Below are 19094 nucleotides of genomic sequence, written 5' to 3' on the forward strand. Positions count from 1 at the left end.
TTCCCTCCCTCTCATCGTCTTGCGACTGAACACCGTCAGATTTCCATACAGAGGAAAGACATTTCAGAGCTGTCATCCTTGCATAAAAGGCAAAAGCAGGGGGGGAGTTCCTTTTTCAATCTGCCTAAACATTTCATTTTATTATTTATATATCAGTTACCACGTGAAAGCCCTGAGCGTGTGTTTGGATATAAAATGTGGAAAGTTGTTTTGGAAGGCATTACTTTCAAAGGAAAACATATAGCGAAAAGTCAGAAGCAAAGGATCATCCCTTTTCAAGAGCAATGGGAAGCTTCCTGCCTTGTTGGTCTTAATCTTCTTTCTGGCATCTTATGCTCACCAACTGCTTAATATTGGATGCCTGTGGTTCTGCCCATCTGTTCAACAGTCGTGCTAATTTATGTGGTTTACTAAGAAAATGGTTATTGCAAAATGAATAATGTATAGTGATAAGCAGTTTTGAAATCTCCAGGATTTACCTTATAATTGAAATGGTTGCTTTGTTCTTGAGAAAGTTAATTTCATGTATCCATGTACCATCAACTAGAGTGGTTATAAAAGGATGGAAAAGCCAAAACTTTTCTGATAAGTATGAAGGATACAAGTCATTTCATTAGAACAGGCTCATATTCTATAATATATCAAATTAATAATATGCACCAAAATCACATGGAAATCTGAAGGAGAGAATATCTGCCATTTCACACATTCTTTATTTTTTTTTAACATCTTTATTGGCGTATAATTGCTTTACAATGGTGTGTTAGTTTCTGCTTTATAACAAAGTGAATCGGTTATACATATACATATATCCCCATATCTCTTCCCTCTTGCGTCTCCCTCCCTCCCACCCCTCTAGGTGGTCACAAAGCACCGAGCTGATCTCCCCATGCTATGTGGCTGCTTCCCACTAGCTGTCTATTTTACGTTTGGTAGTGTATACACGTCCATGCCACTCTCTCACTTTGTCCCAGCTTACCCTTCCCCCTCCCCGTATCCTCAAGTCCATTCTCTAGTAGGTCTGTGTCTTTATTCCCGTCTTGCCACTAGGTTCTTCATGACTTTTTTTTTTTTTTTTTTTAGATTCCATATATATGTGTTAGCATACGGTATTTGTTTTTTTCTTTCTGACTTACTTCACTCTGTATGACAGACTCTAACTCCATCCACCTCACTACAAATAACTCAATTTCGTTTCTTTTTATGGCTGAGTAATATTCCATTGTATATATGTGCCACATCTTCTTTATCCATTCATCTGTCGATGGACATTTAGGTTGCTTCCATGTCCTGGCTATTGTAAATAGAGCTGCAATGAACATTGTGGTACATGACTCTTTTTGAATTATGGTTTTCTCAGGGTATATGCCCAGTAGTGGGATTGCTGGGTCGTATGGTAGTTCTATTTTTAGTTTTTCAAGGAACCTCCATACTGTTCTCCATAGTGGCTGTATCAGTTTACATTCCCACCAACAATGCAAGATGGTTCCCTTTTCTCCACACCCTCTCATTTCACACATTCTTACAGTTTGTCTTTTTAAAATTAGGATCAGAAATTCTGGGTAGTTGTTTTTTTTTAAAGGAAACTGTAGCATTTGTATTTGCTTTTAGAAGAAGGAAACAGTTCACATTTAAATGAATAAAACTCATTTTACATGTATTTCGTGAGTATTGGAAATGTGCTTGGCAGGTCTGAAGGACAGCAAGAAGCCCAGTGTAGCTGGAGGGCAGTGTATAAGGGGTAAAGGGACAGGAAATGAAACTTAATGAAAACCAGATGACATAGGGCCTGTACCCAGAGGAAGGATCTGGATTCATTCTATGTGTGATGGGAGGCCACTGGGTGATTGAGAACAGGGGAGGGATGATTTGGTTTGTTTCAAAAGAATTACTGTGGTGAAGAACAGACTATCTAGGTTGTGTGAGTGGAATTAGGGAGATCAGTTAAGAGGCGAGGGAAGGAATGTAGGTGAGAAATGATAAGGGCCTGACCTAGGGTGGTGGCAGTGGAAAAGGGAGACATGGGGAGATCAGGCATATATTTTGAAATACAGGTAAACTGATTAGCTAAAGGCCTGGATGGAGGATGTGAAAGGAAAAGAATCAAGGTTTTGGCCCAAGCAACCAAATATGTACGTTATATCTGCAAACGCTAAGAGGACTAAGTGAGGTGAAATTACTATGCGTTTCAGTAGTTAGGGAAAGTTTTTGGAGTTCCGAAGGCTTGAGCTGGGCTTTTTAGCCTGGATAAAGTTCAGACAGGAGGTATAAAGCCCTCTCAAAGGTAAGGCAGAATTAAAAGTTACATATTCTGTTAAGTAACTGGAAGGTATTTTGAAGACACTTGTCTGCCTTGACTGAAGAGTTTTCTTGAGTAACTGTGAAACATATAGTTGAAAAGAAAGGAAGGCTGGATAAAGAAGGGCCTTGAATAACAGGATTAGACCTTGGGGCTTCATTCTATGGGTAACGGACAGCCACTGGCTAACCTGGCTAGTAACTTTCAAATTTCCAGTATACTATATTAAAGGAAGTACTGCCAAAAGCCATTTCATGTATTCCAAAGATAGAGATTTATGGAGATGCATTTATAAAATGGTTGAATTCTGAGAAGATCAGGAAGATTTCTAAAGAAAACGCTACCATAAATTGCATTTTACACACATACAATCCACACCCACATTCACACACACACACACACACACACACTCTGAACCACCCGTCATAACATGAGCACCTCCCACCCCATAAGTCTTTGCAGTTTCTTTTTATAAAGGAATCAATTAGTTTCAAATAAGGAAAAGGAATGTGTAAAGGAGGAAAGAAGTTTCATTCTTTCTATAAAAAATGAAAACACAAATATTTGTTAGAGGGCTTCCCTGGTGGCGCAGTGGTTGAGAGTCTGCCTGCCAATGCAGGGGACGCGGGTTCGTGCCCTGGTCTGGGAGGATCCCATATGCCGCGGAGCAGCTGGGCCCTTGAGCCACAATTACTGAGCCTGCGCGTCTGGAGCCTGTGCTCCGCAGCAAGAGAGGCCGCGATAGTGAGAGGCCCACGGAGCGCGATGAAGAGTGGCCCCCGCTTGCCGCAACTAGAGAAAGCCCTCGCACAGAAACGAAGACCCAACACAGTCAAAAATAAATAAATAAATAAAATGCTGGCTTAACTCCTAGAGAGTTTCATTAAAAAAAAAAAAAATTTGTTAGATATAAGAAATATACTTTTTTTCTCAAATAGTTCCAGGATATTTATCACCTAAAAAATAGGCACTTTGTGGAATTTTTTACCCCCTTAAAGCCTTAATTTTTTTTCTTATAGTTGCCTATATTTTTTAAGTGTGAAAAACTAATTTCTATTTGCAACTGAATTCTACTTCCAAATACATACATTAATGGTTCAATCCTTGTTACCTTTCAATAAACCTTAGGTCTAAAAATATAAATTTATTTCAAAATGTGACCCTAGGCATTTGAAATGATCAGATCTGCTAGTTACTATTAACCAAAGGCAGTACCTATTAACGAGATGATACTTGAGGTTATAGAGAGTCTAAAGAATGTAAGGTCCTCCCAGCCCAGGGACAAGGCCTTTGTTCCTATGTAAAATAAATTGAACACTGTGGATGGAGTTATCTAATTCCAATAGAAATAAACCGACTATAGTAAAAAGTCTATCAAAAAAGTGACACTTTTACAACTTCCTAGATATTATGAGACAGGTTAACAAAAACATTGAAAGGTTATTTGTAAGCTTGGGGACTTGGGCATGCTGTGGCTAAACCATATTGAAATGAGAAAGGCAAAGTTTTTAGGATACATGAATATAAGAGGATGACAGCCTTCTCAGAGCCCAAAATATTTATAATCAGATTTTGTTATAATATTTGGCAAAGTCAGACTGTGAGTAAGGCCCTAAATGATCAGATATACTTGCCAAAAATGAGAGAACAAAGAAATGATTCAATTCACTTGGACAGAACACCCCATTACTCCTCGAAAATCTTTGTTAAAATTTATCTTGGAATTTGGATGTGGAAACCAATATTATTAGATAGCAAAATAGAATTGCTGAGATAGTATGTTAATTTGGTTTGATAATTGTGATCAAGAGGAATAAATGGAAGAAGTGTATTAAACCAGATATTTTGAGAAATAATAAGAGACTGTGAGTGCTATGATACCTCACTCAGAGACAGCCTTCCTTCAAACCTGAAGGGAAGAGAAGGAGGTTGGGGAAGAAATCTTTAAGCAGGGTCCACAATATTAATACACTAATAGACTCCTACATATACTCATCATGATTAACAGCTAGATGTCGATGCCTAGAGCACAAGAAATTGGTCTTATACATCTCTATATTTCTGATGATGCCTGGCACAGGAGTTTACACATAGCATAATTTTAATAAATATGAATCAGATGAATGGATGAATAAATAGACAGGTGAAGGATGAACAGCACATACTACAACGGTATTTTCAGTATCTATGAAGCTAAGATGATTTTTTTAAATCAGTAGAACAAAGGTAAGCAGGAAGTAGGGCACTAGGAAAGAAATTAGTCTAAGTTCTCATTATGGTTAAAGCAGAAGAATGCTTAGTCACATTGAATAGTGTGGAATAGTACAAATACCATTCCTTATGCTTTTGTTATGAATTCAATATACTTATTAAAGGAAATTGAAGAAAGTGTAAGTAAGCAAAGGGAAACAATAAAATGACTATAATCTGTGACCCAGAAATAGTCACTCAGTTGCAGTGTTTCCTCAAGGAGGGCTTTTTGTGGTTGGTACGATGCCTGGGGATCACTACTGGTATTTAACAAGTAAGGCCCAGGGCTGGGAAACATCCCACAGTGAATGAGAGAGTTCCCCAAAGCAAAGAATTATCCAGCTGGAAATGCAAAGAGTGCTTCACTGAGAAAAACTGAGAGCCGGGTGCATTCACCTCAGATCTTTGTACACACGTATAACACACACGGTTGTTTTTGATAAAAATAGGTTATACTATACAAACTGTTCATATTGTTTTATTATACGTTGTTTTCGCTTAATGCAGCAAGAGCTTCCTTCCTCTCCATCAATTATTCTTTTACACCAACATTCTGATGACTGCTCAGAGTAACCACAGTACGGATCAACCATAATGCATTTCACTAAGTCCCTACTGTCAACCTTCTAGCATTTTTGAAAAATTTAATGTTATAATCAATGATGAGGTGAGCATCCTTCTATTTAAGTTTATGATCATTTAAATTCTTTGAAATTGTTGATTTAAAGAATATGCATAATTTCAATGCTTTTAATAGAGATTTCCAACATGTCCTCAAGAATGATTTGTATCAATTTTTCGCCAACCATATTGTTGGAAGGACATTTCCAACATAAAGTTGCTGAAACTGTTAACACCCACTGAACCCCAGCTAACAGTTGGTCCCTTCCCTATCCCACATCCAAGTAGAAGGTGCAGGGACTCATAGCTGAGACAGTGAAACTAAATCATTAAAGTTCAAATACCAGACCCTTCCGTCTTATTCCATCAGTAAAGTAAGAAAAGAAAAAACAGATTTTCAGGGGAACAGATTTGAAGTGGAGCATTAGAGTTCGTCTTTCCCCGTGAACCCTCCTCTGTGGAGGCACTCACTCCTCACGAGGTTGGGGATGTCTGTGAGCGGGGAGGCTGGTGTCTTGCTCCCTGGCGGGATGCTGCCTGAGGATCGGGGCCTGCTGAGCTTTCCCAGGGCCAGCAGAGTGCGAGCCAACAACTACAGAGACCTGGCGGCTGACATACAACATCGGCGAGTTCTAACTCCATCTCCATCACCCCTGCATACCCTGACTTCTAAGAGTTACGGCTGATGTGGGAAGGATTCCTAGGATTCCCATGGGTCCAGATCAGGCCTTGGAAAGAAGTGTTGGCAGGCGCTGGCCAGCCAAAATGTGGAGACAATGACATGGTTGTCCCAGACGCCCGAGGTGAGCAGGGGACCAGCCAGGCACACTGAAGCCACATCAGACAGTCACCCAGGACATCAGTGGCTGTGTGGACTGAAAACCAGAACCCATCAAGAGCAAGGATATTCCTGCCCCCATCCCTTGTCCTTTCACCCTTTGCAGACCTACCATCCCATTTCAAGTGAACTTGGGGAGAGGGAACTTGGAGCTCATGTTAAGCTCTGGCAACAAATAAATCTTGAATTTGATTGAATATTTATACAAGGAGTCTGTTTTATACCAAAAATAACTAAAATAAGATTAAATACAAGTCCTTAAACATTAAACTAGGCCTTAGCACTTATCATGAAGGTGCCAAAGTCAGATGAGCATGGGGTTGTTCCTCCTCTGGAACTGCTCCCATTCTAGAAAATTAGCTTGAGGAGAACCTCTCTGGCCTCTTCCCTTTGATGGACTTCCTCGCCTTTCAGTAAAAGGGAAAAGGCCCAAAAAGATGCCTCCGCCAATTTTCACAGTTGCAAGCTACTTAGACCTGCCCCCACCTGGGAGCTTTTTCAGGATTTGGTACCAAAGCTTCATATGAACAGAGTCCTTTCCTTGGCCTTGTCCCAAGGGATCTTATAGAAAATGGGTATAAAAGAAGAGGATTTGGACATGGGGTGCTGAGTCCTGGTAATCTCTCTAAGTACCTCTAATCCAGAACCAAAAAACAAGGCTTATTAAGAAGAGGAGGAAAAGAGTGAGTGGGGACAGTTTCAGTTAGCCTGGGGCATCTCAAACCTGTGTTCCACAGAATACCCAGAACTACTCTCCATGGGTTTTGCATCAAAAAGCAATAGGAAAGACAGCAACTATATCCCTAACACAACATATTAGGGCTCTAGATTTTCTTTAGTTTAAAAGAGATTTTTAACTTTGTTTACTCCAGTGTTTCCCAAAATTGTTTCTTTCTAATTATAACATGTATGTAATAATCAGTGGAACCATACTGGGGAAATCGAACACAAAATAATAGTAGTATGACTTTATTTTATTTAGTAGACTGTTCAGTGAATGGTTTTTCCCTTTTTTGTGTTTACAATTTACTTGTTGAATATCATCAAAATATAAACAAATATAGAAGGAGACCTTCTGTAATCATATATCTAACACAGCTTAGAGAAAACGTAGGCTCCTCTTAGCAAAATGTTATAACTACAATGCACTGCAGTTGGTTGTTTATCTTTTGTCTGCCATACCTCATTTCGTTCACACTCCGACTCTGTGCAGTGACTGGCCAGTTACAGATGAGTAGGTTTGGTTTAGAAAGGTTAAATGAGTTGCCAGAAGTCTGGCAATGCGGAACTGAACAAACTGACCTAAAATTCAAGCCATTAAACACAGACTCAAAACATTTTGAACTCATTTAATCCGACACTGTTATTTCACAGAGGAGAAAATCCATGCTCAGAGGGGTAAAATGGCATCATCCAAAGAGACAAGACCAACTCCATGTTCCCTGACTTAAAGCACATGCCCTCTGCACTAAGCCATGTTTCTCCTATAGCTGACCAAATCCAATGGTGTGGGTAAACCAGGAACCCAGTACAAAAATAGAGGCCAGCTGGCTATCATGGTGGATGAAACAACAGATAGAGAGCAGCTTTAGTCAGAACACTTGTGATCTGCGTCAAACACAAATGTTCACTTCCCTTTGCAGGAAGAATACCATGAAGAAGGATTGCTACTATAAGCAGTTATTAGTATTTAGTGGAGATTATTATTTTTAAAGGTGGCTATTTTACATATGTTGCAATGTTAGAAATTAAAGGTGAAGTATTTTTAAAGACATTATATGCTTTGCGTGATAATTATATTAAGCCCCAAATTCAGGGACATAAGTAGGAAGCATGTGCCTCCTCCATTTCTGCTACAGACAGTATATAATACACAAGCCACTGAGTAAAAACTGGGGCCTTAAGGCAAAGCTGTATGTACCAGAAAACCCGTGTGGCAAGAAATAGTACAGTGTATAATGAAAGGGCAATTTTCTGCTTTTTTGAGGATCCCCAACAATCAAATAGGATAAAATGTGTATACGTGTTAATTGGAGATGATTTGTTAATATGGCTTCTCAGACTTACATCATCCCCTTGTAAGCATAGACAGTTAAATTCTATGTGATTTTCTTAAATTATAAATTCACATTATTCTTCACAATCCCCAAAGCTGCAACCGAATTCATTCTTATGATTTGAGTTCCAAATACATTCATCATACTATGTAGTTGTGAAGAACACACAAGAAAAATAAGATAGCTTCCACCTCTAATCAGGAAGATAAAATATATATTCTTTCTATTTTTTTTTGGTTCATTCAATTGTTTATTTACTCAACAAACATAATTTCTGTCTCAGTGTTCTTTGTATTAATGTACGCTACAGCTTTAATAAGAATTAAATAATACTTTTCTTAATACATCTGTTTAGTGACACCAGAATTACCTGGTAAAGAGGAATCTTTAAATTGTAAGATATGCAAATGTTTGGTAAAGTTTTAATAGTTTTTTTATAAAAGACTTACCTCATATTTGAGTTGACAAACTACTCATTTTCCCCTCATAGAAGAACAATTAGATTGATAAGATGAATCGCCCAACTCTAGCTCCCATAATTACGTATTCGCATGCACAATCGGCATCTCATTTATCTTATTTCTGTTCCTTTAAAATTCAAGTAAACATATTTTGTTCTAGATTTGTGTATATTTGGAATATTTTGAGAACCTAGGACCTCTTTTTCTATTGTCTCTTGATAAAGCAAACACCAACATCAAACATCTCCCTGAAAATTAGAAAACTAAAAGCCTTTCTTTCAAGGGACAAAAATATCAAATTATTCTTACTTTTTAGGAACACACAAGTTGATCATCATTGAAGTGTGGAATAAGATTACTGTATATCATAATAAATAAACACACCTTATTTCTTTTATTCCTGCCACTTAAAATTATTGTTACTAATGTTGTTTTTCATTGAATTACAAGGTGGAAATATGGCTCAGATGGCAATAGAGCTTTTAAAAAAACACCTAAATTTGAAATCATCTGACACATAATAGTATCTGATTAATGAAATACTACCAAAAATATCATGTCATCTTTGCATGTGAAGGGACGGTAGCAATACACGTTAGCCACAAGCGCAATGACAATGAGCTCATAAAAGTATGGGTATTGCTCTCACACTGCATTCAGCAAAATTGCAATCCATGTTAAGCATTTATGAAGGAATAAACCAATCACACAAATATGATTTAAAGCTATCTGTTGGTGTGCCTTGGAGCAGTTCTATCATACCCTTCTTATAATATATTTCTCTAACAAACAAAACTATCATCACAATTGGTTTTCTGAAGACTGAAATTGGATCTGTACTCATGTATGTATTGCAGGGTTGTAATGCTTACACATTACTGTTTTATGACAATTTTAAAATTTACTGTTTATTGTTGTATTACACAATGCTTACGCTGGTCCTAGGATTCAGGTGGAAGTGTTTTATATTTTAGCTGTGTCTGAACAGCTAAAATATTGTAGCTCTTATCTCTGTGTGCAGTAATTTCACAGTCTACTGACAAAAACAAAATTTAAAGACAATATTTACTGAGAGGATAAGTCTCTCTCATTTCTAACAGAAAGCATTTTTTTCCCTATAATGGATATATACTTGTTACAAATACATGTTCTCAAAGACCAGAGATGTTCCTTCTTCCCAGGGGTAAATACATCGGTCGCCTGCCTGGATTGCACATTTCCTGAAGGCAGGAGCCGTCCACGTGTTATTCGCCTTTGTATTCCCCACAGTGCCCAGCTGGGCATCAGCACATACAAAGTACCCATTAAAGGACTGAATGCTATTGAATTTTAATGAAAATTTAACCGTAAGCCTATGTCCCTTACAATCTTATATATAATTATAGGGTGCTTTCCTACTTACAACCTTACAAGATTAAGGGTCATTAAGAATCATGATTCATCCATCCTGAACCCAGTGGAATATTATTAGATACACAGAAATCCCATCATAATAGACGAGTTTTTTAGTGGAGACATTTTACGTAACACCAGTAGACTTTCATACGAGTATAGAATATTGACTTCTACATACCACATTGCAAACTATTACTGATCATATTCATTTTGAAACAAATCAATTAGGTCAATTAGTTTTTTTCTTTATTTACCACATTATGCTTTCATCTAAGATTACAATGATATTAGCCGTATACACTGCTTCCACCACAAACACAAATCAGGCAGAGCATTGTGCCTCAGAAGTTTTAGTTCAGGTTTAAATACAACTAACAGTCATGTTGGTTATGTTCTAAGGTCAAGCACAAGGCAAGACTCAAACTTCCAATTATTTGAGAAAATACATTGTATCAATCATTAATAAATATTAAAGGAAAAAGTTTATTGTAAATTAAAATACTTCACTAATGTTGACATCTCTTATTACCTTCTTATAAACAATATTAAGATCACGTCTGTGATATGTGTATGCTTCTTCAAAGAAATCTGAAAGGTTACCTGTGACCTTTGGCTTATTTGTGAAATCAACATCAAATGAGCTAGCTGATGCCAACATTCATCATCTGATTAATCATTTAATTAGAAGGTCCGTAACACTCAAGTGTTTAAAAATAAATTTGCATCAAGCTAAACACAATAGCTCTGGTAAGTCAAAGGAAATAAGGACACTTAAATGTTATAGATCACAATGTCAAATCTGAAATTTTTCATTTCTGCTTTGTTTTAGTCACCTAGCACACATTTGGTGAGCTATCCTCTTACAAATTAAGGCAGGATTACAGATTATGCATGCTTCTATACATTTGACATCAATATTTTCTGGGTAACTGTGTGGGGATATTAAAAATTGTTTATAATATGATCTAATTTTTCCAAAATGGCACTGTTTAGGAACTTTATTATGATTCTGAAGAAAAAAATAAACAGATGAAACTTGAATATTTCAAGTATCTGAGGCCATAAATATTTCAAGCTTATTTCTTCCATAAAACCTATTCATCTCCATGTAGATAGGGCAGTGCCTAAATGGGATGTGATAATGAAGTTGACTGCTGTACTATTTGTCAGGCAGTGGCTTTATAGCTTATTCAGAGCTTTCACTCTCTACATGTGCAGAAAATTACAAAAATATAAACCTCAGGGACACCGAGGATCCAACTGTTCTAGGGCATTCCAGATAGCATTAAAGAGACGCTCATGTATTCAGTAAGGATTTATTTGAGCAGCAAACACATGCAGAGCACCACTGAGGGGTTGGAGCAAATGCCATAGTGAACCGCTGTATATTGTAAACACAGACGCACTACACAATAGCTCTTACTCAAGTGCCTTTCTTTTATAATATTCTTGGTACAAGAAGATCATTTGTTCTCAATAGAAGTGGGAAACATAAATTTTATTTATATAACATCACTGTTTGAACTTAAAACTTGAATACCTCTGCCAATGCATTTGTAGCTTGTTTCTATTGTGCTAATCAGGTGAATGAGCTTCAGGAAATGAATTGTATGGCTGGTAACCTCTTGTGTGTACATAGGTAAAAATAGACATCAGTAGATGTATTATTCTGGTGTATTAAATAAAGAAGCTAATAATACTTGGTTACAAAAAATTCTTAAAATTCAGGACATCCTATTTGTCCTTTAATCTAGTATCTTATAATTAGAAATTATTACTAAGGGTGGCTTCATTTATATGATCAAATTCACAAAAACAATTAGGTATCTGTGGTCATACCTCTCATCAAAAAGAGATGAGTACACCAGAACAAGCATTCCCGAAGAGATGAATTTAGCAAATAGAAAGAGAAAAATAAAAATGAGTACTAGAGCTCTTGGTTTAAAAAAAACACAAGAAAACACAAAAGGCAGGAAAGAAATAAAGGAGAAAGGAAAGGGAGGGAGGGAGGAAGGAAGGAAGGAAGGAAGGGAGGGAGGGAGGGAGGGAGGGAGGGAAAGAGAAAGAAAGGAAAGAAAGGAAAGAAAGGAAAGAAAGAAAGAAAGAAAGAAAGAAAGAAAGAAAGAAAGAAAGAAAGAAAGAAAGAAAGAAAGAGAGAGAAAGAAAAAGAAAGGAAGGAAGGAAGGGAGGTAGAAAGGAAGGAAGGAAGGAAGGAAGGAAGGGAGGGAGAAAGGAAGGAAGGAAGGGAGGGAGAAAGGAAAGAAGATTTGTCCCCTCATCAATCTGGGAATGATGGACCAAATACCCTCAAATGACATGCGGGCTGAACACCAGTGCAGCCAGTCCTTTTGCAGTGTTCCTGATATTCAAAGGGAGAAACCAACAACCAAGAGAATGGCACAGCCACTAATCCACTTCCACAAGCTAACACCTAGTAGCCCTGCTTATCACATTCCTCTTCCACCAAGCCGTGTGAAATGCATCACTGAATCTCGCTGATATTACTTCCTGTGTAGTCTTTGAATTAATCCATTTCTTTCTTTTTCCCTCACCAACACCTTGGTATTCACAATCATCTCCTCTTTCTATCATAGCCCACTAACTGGTCCCTGGTTTCCTCTCTTTCCTCTTTTTAATCTGTTTCCCACCCTACAGGCAGAGACATCATTTCCACAGGCAAATTTATAACCTGACATCCAGATTAAGTGTTTAAAATGCTTTAATAGGTTCCTTTATTTTTAGAACAAAGACCAATGTTTTTATCATGGCCAACTGTGATGTGGCCCGGCTACATCCTTATTTTCTCTGGTCCCAGCTGTCCTCTTTGATTTGCCATGCTCCCCTCCTACCACATTAGATTTCCTCTTGCTGATGCTTTTGCCTGGAATGCTTTTCCTCTAACTCTCACTTCTGAAAATTGCTAGTCATTTTTTGGATCTCAGTTCAAACATCACTTCCCCAGGGAAGCCTTTGTATTGCCCTCACCCTCACCCTTACCCTGCAGTAGCTGGGTCAAGTCTCTAGTTAGATATTCTTGGCATTATGTACTCCACTGCATTTATCACAGTTTATAACTACACATTTACTGTGTGGATTAGATGATTACTACTGATTTCTGTCACTAGACTATAAGCACAATGAAGAGAAAAACTGTATGGTTTTCTTATCATTTTAACCTCAATATCTAGCAAAGTTTCTGGCACACAGTGAGCAAGCATTATTTCTTCAATGAATAATGAGTGTCAAAATGGGGGTCACTAACAAGTGGTTAAAGCAACAATAAAGTGCTTATTTCCATTCACCAGCATCACTTTGATAAGAGTTTGAAGGATTAAATTATTTCAAATTTCATAACGAACAAATTCAACAATTTTGTTTAAATTCGGGAATTTTTGGCATCCCGTAGATGTGGCCAAAATGAAAGTTTAGTAGCATCTTCCTTGAATTATTACAGAAACTCAGAACTTTACTGCTAAATTGGGATTTAACAATTTTCTAGTATATCCCTCATTATACAAGAAAGAGTCTTATGAGATCTTCAAAAGGTCATTTAGCCTGTTCGTGACAGAGCAGGGATGAAAATCAGCCATTTAAACTCCCAGTTCAATTTTTTTTGGCTACAACTATGCTGTAATTTCTAGGTTTATGGCTTCATTTTCATATTAGAAATCTGTAAGACCCTACAAGTACCCATAAGAGAAATATCTCCAAATGGTTAATTTTGTCACATCATTTAGATTTCTGCTTTAAAAAACATTAAAACAAAGAGCAATATTTTTAGAAAGGTAAAAAGCAAGCCCAATTTTGTAAGAAATGAAACATTTTCATGCCTTATTTGCAATTCACATTGTACGCCTTAAATGAGGGTGAGCTGCAGATGGTACATGCTTCCCTGGTTTCTTAATATTCTGAAGTAAAGAATTTTCCCAGTTAAACCTGGTTGTCCAAATTTCATTTATGAAAAACCAAAAGGAAGGTAAATTTTGAGGAAGGGGTTGGAGAAATGACATTAGTAGATGGAAAAGCACTGCTGGTATCCAGTCTATTACAATTGGCTATGTGATCTTGGACTGCTTACTTCCCCTCTGTAAATTTCCTCATTTGTACAATCAGGAAACTGATCTAAATCATGGGCTCTGTCTGTTGATGGGCTTCCATGATCCCACTAAGCCCTTTGGTGTGTGTATGTGAGTGTACATTTTTCTGGGAAGAGGGTTCATAGTTTCTATTATGTTGGCAAGGATCTGGGACACAAAACACATTAACTGCCTTTGTGCTAAAATCTGAGGGTACCTCTGAACTTTGGAAATGGAATAAACCTATACATAGAATTATAATTTCAGATGGAAATAGGAATTAGTATAGTTATTAGCATGAGTAATAAGATAGTTTGAAAAGCATAGTCTGTACAAAGGAATACTACTATCACCAACCATACATTCAAGTATTAGCTGAAGAACTTCACTGGAAGCCCAGTCTAGATTTTCCAGAAGTAGCATCAATTGTCCCAGACAATGTAACTACATGTGATAAAATCTCAGTACGTCACAGGTTTTCAGTCCTTCCTTTTTATTGACATTTTAATGATCCATCAAGGTAGGCCTGCTACATAGGATTACATGGAGTGGAAACAATCCAGTGTAGTCTGTCAGCAAATAAAGATACTTTGTTATAGTTTTCAGGATAGCTATTCCAAAACATTTTGATGATAATTTTTGGATGGTTGAAGAGCCATGGTTGCTATAGTACACAGATATTTACTAAAGACACAGAAATAAAAGTCACTCTGCTTATCACTGATTTCCTTCCTTCTTTTCCTTCTTAATGTAATAAATATTCCTTAATTGTCTCCTATGTGTCAGGGCACTCTTCTAGACACTTGTGAAATATCAGTGAACAAACTAATCCCTTCTACTTTCGTGGTGCTTACATTTCAGAATGGGAGAAATAAAATAAACGATATGCATAAAAATAAGTTAGCTATTATTTTTAAAGGTGATAAATGCTTTGGCCAAAAAAAAAGAAAGAGTAGGGAAATTAGGAATACCAGAGATGAGGAGAATGGTTCCGATTTTAAACAGGTCAGAGTAGCCCTCACTGAGAAGGTGTTTATTAGTGAAGACCTGAGGAGATGAGGGAGTGAGGCAAATGTATACTCTTGGGGAAGAGCTTTCCAGACAGTGGGAAGAGTCAAGGCAAGGGTATGCTTGATGTGTTCAAGGAATAGCAAGAAGGCACTTTGGCAGGGAAAAAGCAAAACTCATTCTGCTGCTAATCATGTTACTGACAACGGTTTAATCTCAAAAATATACAAACAGCTCGTACAACTCAACAACAACAAAAAACAAACAACCCAATCAAAAAATGGGCAGAAGACCTTAATAATCATTTCTCCAAAGAAGATCTACGGCCAGTAGGCACATGAAAAGATGCTCTACATCACTAATTATTAGAGAAATGCAAATCAAAACTATAATGAGGTATCACCTCACACCAGCCAGAACGGCCATCATTAAAAAGTCTACAAATAACAAATGCTGGAGAGGGTGTGGAGAAAAGGGAACCCTCCTACACTGTTGGTGGGAATGTAAGCTGGTGCAGCCACTATGGAAAACAGTGTGGAGGTTCCTCAGAAAACTAAAAATTGAATGACCATATGATCCAGCAATCCCACTCCTGGGCATATACCCAGACAAAATTATAATTCAAAAATATTACATGCACCCCTATGTTCATAACAGCACTCTTCACCATAGCCAAAACATGCAAACAACCTAAATGTCCATCAACAGATGAATCGATAAAGAAGATGTGGTACCTATATACAATGGAATACTACTCTGTCATAAAAAAGAACGAAATAATGCCATTTGCAGCAACATGGATGTAACTAGAGATTATCATACTAAGTGAAGTAAGTCAGAAAGAGAAAGACAAATACCATATGATATCACTTATATGTGGAATCTAAAATATGGCACGAATGAACCCATCTACACAACAGAAACAAGACTCACAGACATAGAGAACAGACTTGTGGTTGCCGAGGGAGAGGTGGGGAGGGAGAGGGATGCACTAGGAGTCTGGGGTTGGTAAGTGAAAACTATCGCATTAAGAATGGATAAACAACAAGGTCCTACTGTATAGCACAGGGAACTATATCCAATCTCTTGGGATAAACCATAATGGAAAAGAGGATTAAAAAAGAATGTATTTATGGATATAACTGAGTCACTCTGCCGTACAGCAGAGATTGCCACAGCATTGTAAATCAACTACACTTCAGTTAAAAAAAGAATCATTCTGCTGCTGTGGTCAGGAAATTTGTAAAATTTCATCTTCCAGTTGACACTTCATTTTCTATTGCTTACTTGTTTAAAATGAAAGTCATAATAACTCTTGAATAATCTTCCTAGAGTCTCACATTTGTCAAGAAAGGCAAAGTCAGAATTCTTCTGAGAATTTAAAAACCACCCCAAAACAAGTATCTCTGGTTGGTAACGTAGTTTAAGTCTCTCAGTTTCCACAGACATATATTTGGCAATGAACTGTTATGTAATGAGCAAATCTGCCCTTTAATAAGAGATGATGTCATTATAAAGAAATCAAGTAAAAGATCTTCATTTTTGAACATTTAGAGATTGGGCACAAAGCATTTGCTATATTCCAACAAAGAGAAATTCCAAGATTCATAGCTAACATAAAAGCACCCATTCTTTCTGAATGTCACTGTTCTTTTGGGCATTTGTTAAACTGTCCATTTCATTAACTTTTTTCCAGAAAATAAAACAATCATGATTATTGTACAATTTTCATGGCATTTATCTGGGTGAATACCTCCAAAAAGAATACACACATAAAGGTAGTACATTTTTATGAGGGAAGGTCAGTCAGCCCTCCCACAAGTAAGCATCTTATTCCTGCCTAGCGCCCTGCCTGAAAACTCACCGCGATCCACAAGCTTACATATAAAACAAAAAAATGTACACAGCCATACCTTGCCCAACTGATCCTTTTTGCCAAAGCCAGTGGCAGCTGCAATGCTCCCTGCTCCTTCCACTGTCTTCTGTGCTACTGCAGTCACCCCTGTCACCACTGCCTCTCCAACATTTGTCACTTGCTCTTTGGTCTTCTCAGCCACTGGAATAAATCAAGAATGACAGATTAAGGGATGATGGACCGATCGCCACTTAAAATAATTTCATTTCCACTAGACATCAACTTCTAAAGGCCTATATTTGCACACGTAGATAACTAAAGAGTCAGAAGAAATAAAAGCTACCGAGATTTCTAAGTGAGCGTGGCTTAGCCAAACATATCAATAGAATCTTTGCTAAGATAGTCTGTTGTAATCATGCAGATATTAAGAGGTGTTTCAAGCTTAATGGTCACAAATTTAGAACCATAAGCAATTTCAGTTTGGTTTACTTTTTATTCAGGAAAGTTTACAGAAAGCAATGCTTACAGGGGCAGTTGTATCAAACTTAGCATGAAATTTATTTCTTTATTTCCATTTCAATGCCAATTCTTTGATCTCACTCAGCATGTTTGTTTCATCACACCTTCTAAGTCACAGAACACATATGTGCTCTCACACGTCAGAAATAAACAAGAGTAAGGGAAGATTACGAAGGAACTTTGATCCTTTTATGAAACATCAGGTAGTTGAAAAAGAAGGGGTTTTAGTGATGAGATTGATTTTCAACCATTTTAATGGGAACAAAAGAGCTAGACATAAAGTATGAAAATGAAATGGTTTGTTGAGCACACTTACAAGTTCTTTTCATTAAAAAAATATAATATGGGGACTTCCCTGGTGGCACAGTGGTTAAGAATCCACCTGCCAATGCAGAGGACACGGGTTCGAGCCCTGGTCCGGGAAGATCCCACATGCCACGGAGCAACTAAGCCTGTGCGCCACAGCTACTGAGCCTGCGTTCTAGAGCCCGCGAGCCACCACTACTGAGCCTACATGCCACAACTACTGAAGCCTGTGCGCCTAGAGCCTGTGCTCCACAACAAGAGAAGCCACCGCAATGAGAAGCCCGCACACCGCAACAAAGAATAGCCCCTGCTCGCCACAACTAGAGAAAGTCTGCGTGCAGCAACAAAGACCCAACGCAGCCAAAAATAAATAAATAAATAAATAAATTTATTTTAAAAAAAATATATATATATATAATATGATGATTCAGTAGGTTTTTAAAAATAAGTTAAAATTTTAAGAGGGTATAAACAGTTTGGGATTAGACTTAGAAGAGATTTAATCTCACATCAAAAATTCTCTAAGACTATATCTGATATAACTGTTGATTTAATCTTTCTATATTACCTCCATACAAATAATAAAGGAAGTTGCAATTAAAAAGTTTGTTTCAATTAAATGAAGAGTTTTATGAAAAAGAGGTAAAAGATGAGATTCTGCACTGTTAACAATTTCAAGGTCAAGAGAGAAACAAAACAACCCTTCACCTAAACTTTACAACATTTATACTCATAAAGCCTGGGTCTTGCATTCTTACCTTTATCTATGTAATGTTTGCCATCTTTTCTGAGGAATCCGATGAGTTGCACTATGTTAGCTGTTAAGTGTTATGGGCTAGTCACATGATTACTGTACAGATTTCATGTCACCAGTTGGGAGAGGCCAATGATTAAACAGTAATCGTGTGGACAAAACAACTGGGTTTTGAAAACACTATGTAGGTCAAGGAAGCTGAAGAGGTCTGTAAGGACAAGGAGTCTCACTCCTCAGTCTAGGCAATGTGGGGAAGCAGAAGTGACCCTAGAGTCTAAAACCAGGACGAGTTCACAACAGGTGATATGGTTGATGCCTGCTAACTAGTCATGGCTATTCTCAATGCAAAGTTCAGTTTAAATGCCGGTGAAAAGCTGTACTGGAAATCTCATGTTTTTAAACATTTACAGAATGTTGATGCTTTAAAAATAGTGAATTATGGGCTTTAAGTTTTCATTTTTTTCTTTTCTAAGAACATGAATAGAAAATTTTACTTGAAAATGAACATTTCTTGTTACAAAATCACAAAGACAAATATAAATTTTGATCTTTTTACAGACTCATTTTTCTGCCAGCCACGAAACTTTATTTTTATAATTCTAGATTTACATACATATACACTTTTTTAATGCACATAAACTGCACAGTAAAATGC

General features: G+C 37.3%; 1 protein-coding gene across 5 annotated transcripts in view; it reads right to left on the reverse strand.

Moving 5' to 3' along the window:
- Positions 1-19094, reverse strand: part of SNCA (synuclein alpha) — a 131461-nt gene that overhangs the window by 92574 nt on the left and 19793 nt on the right. For all 5 annotated transcript variants that reach the window (XM_068542047.1, XM_068542044.1, XM_068542045.1 and 2 more), the window contains exon 4: positions 16919-17061. In XM_068542047.1, coding sequence (XP_068398148.1) covers positions 16919-17061 — 143 coding nt within the window. The remainder of the gene's footprint in view (positions 1-16918; positions 17062-19094) is intronic.

This window comes from Eschrichtius robustus, chromosome 4 (assembly GCF_028021215.1).
Source record: "Eschrichtius robustus isolate mEscRob2 chromosome 4, mEscRob2.pri, whole genome shotgun sequence".
Lineage (NCBI taxonomy): Eukaryota > Metazoa > Chordata > Mammalia > Artiodactyla > Eschrichtiidae > Eschrichtius > Eschrichtius robustus.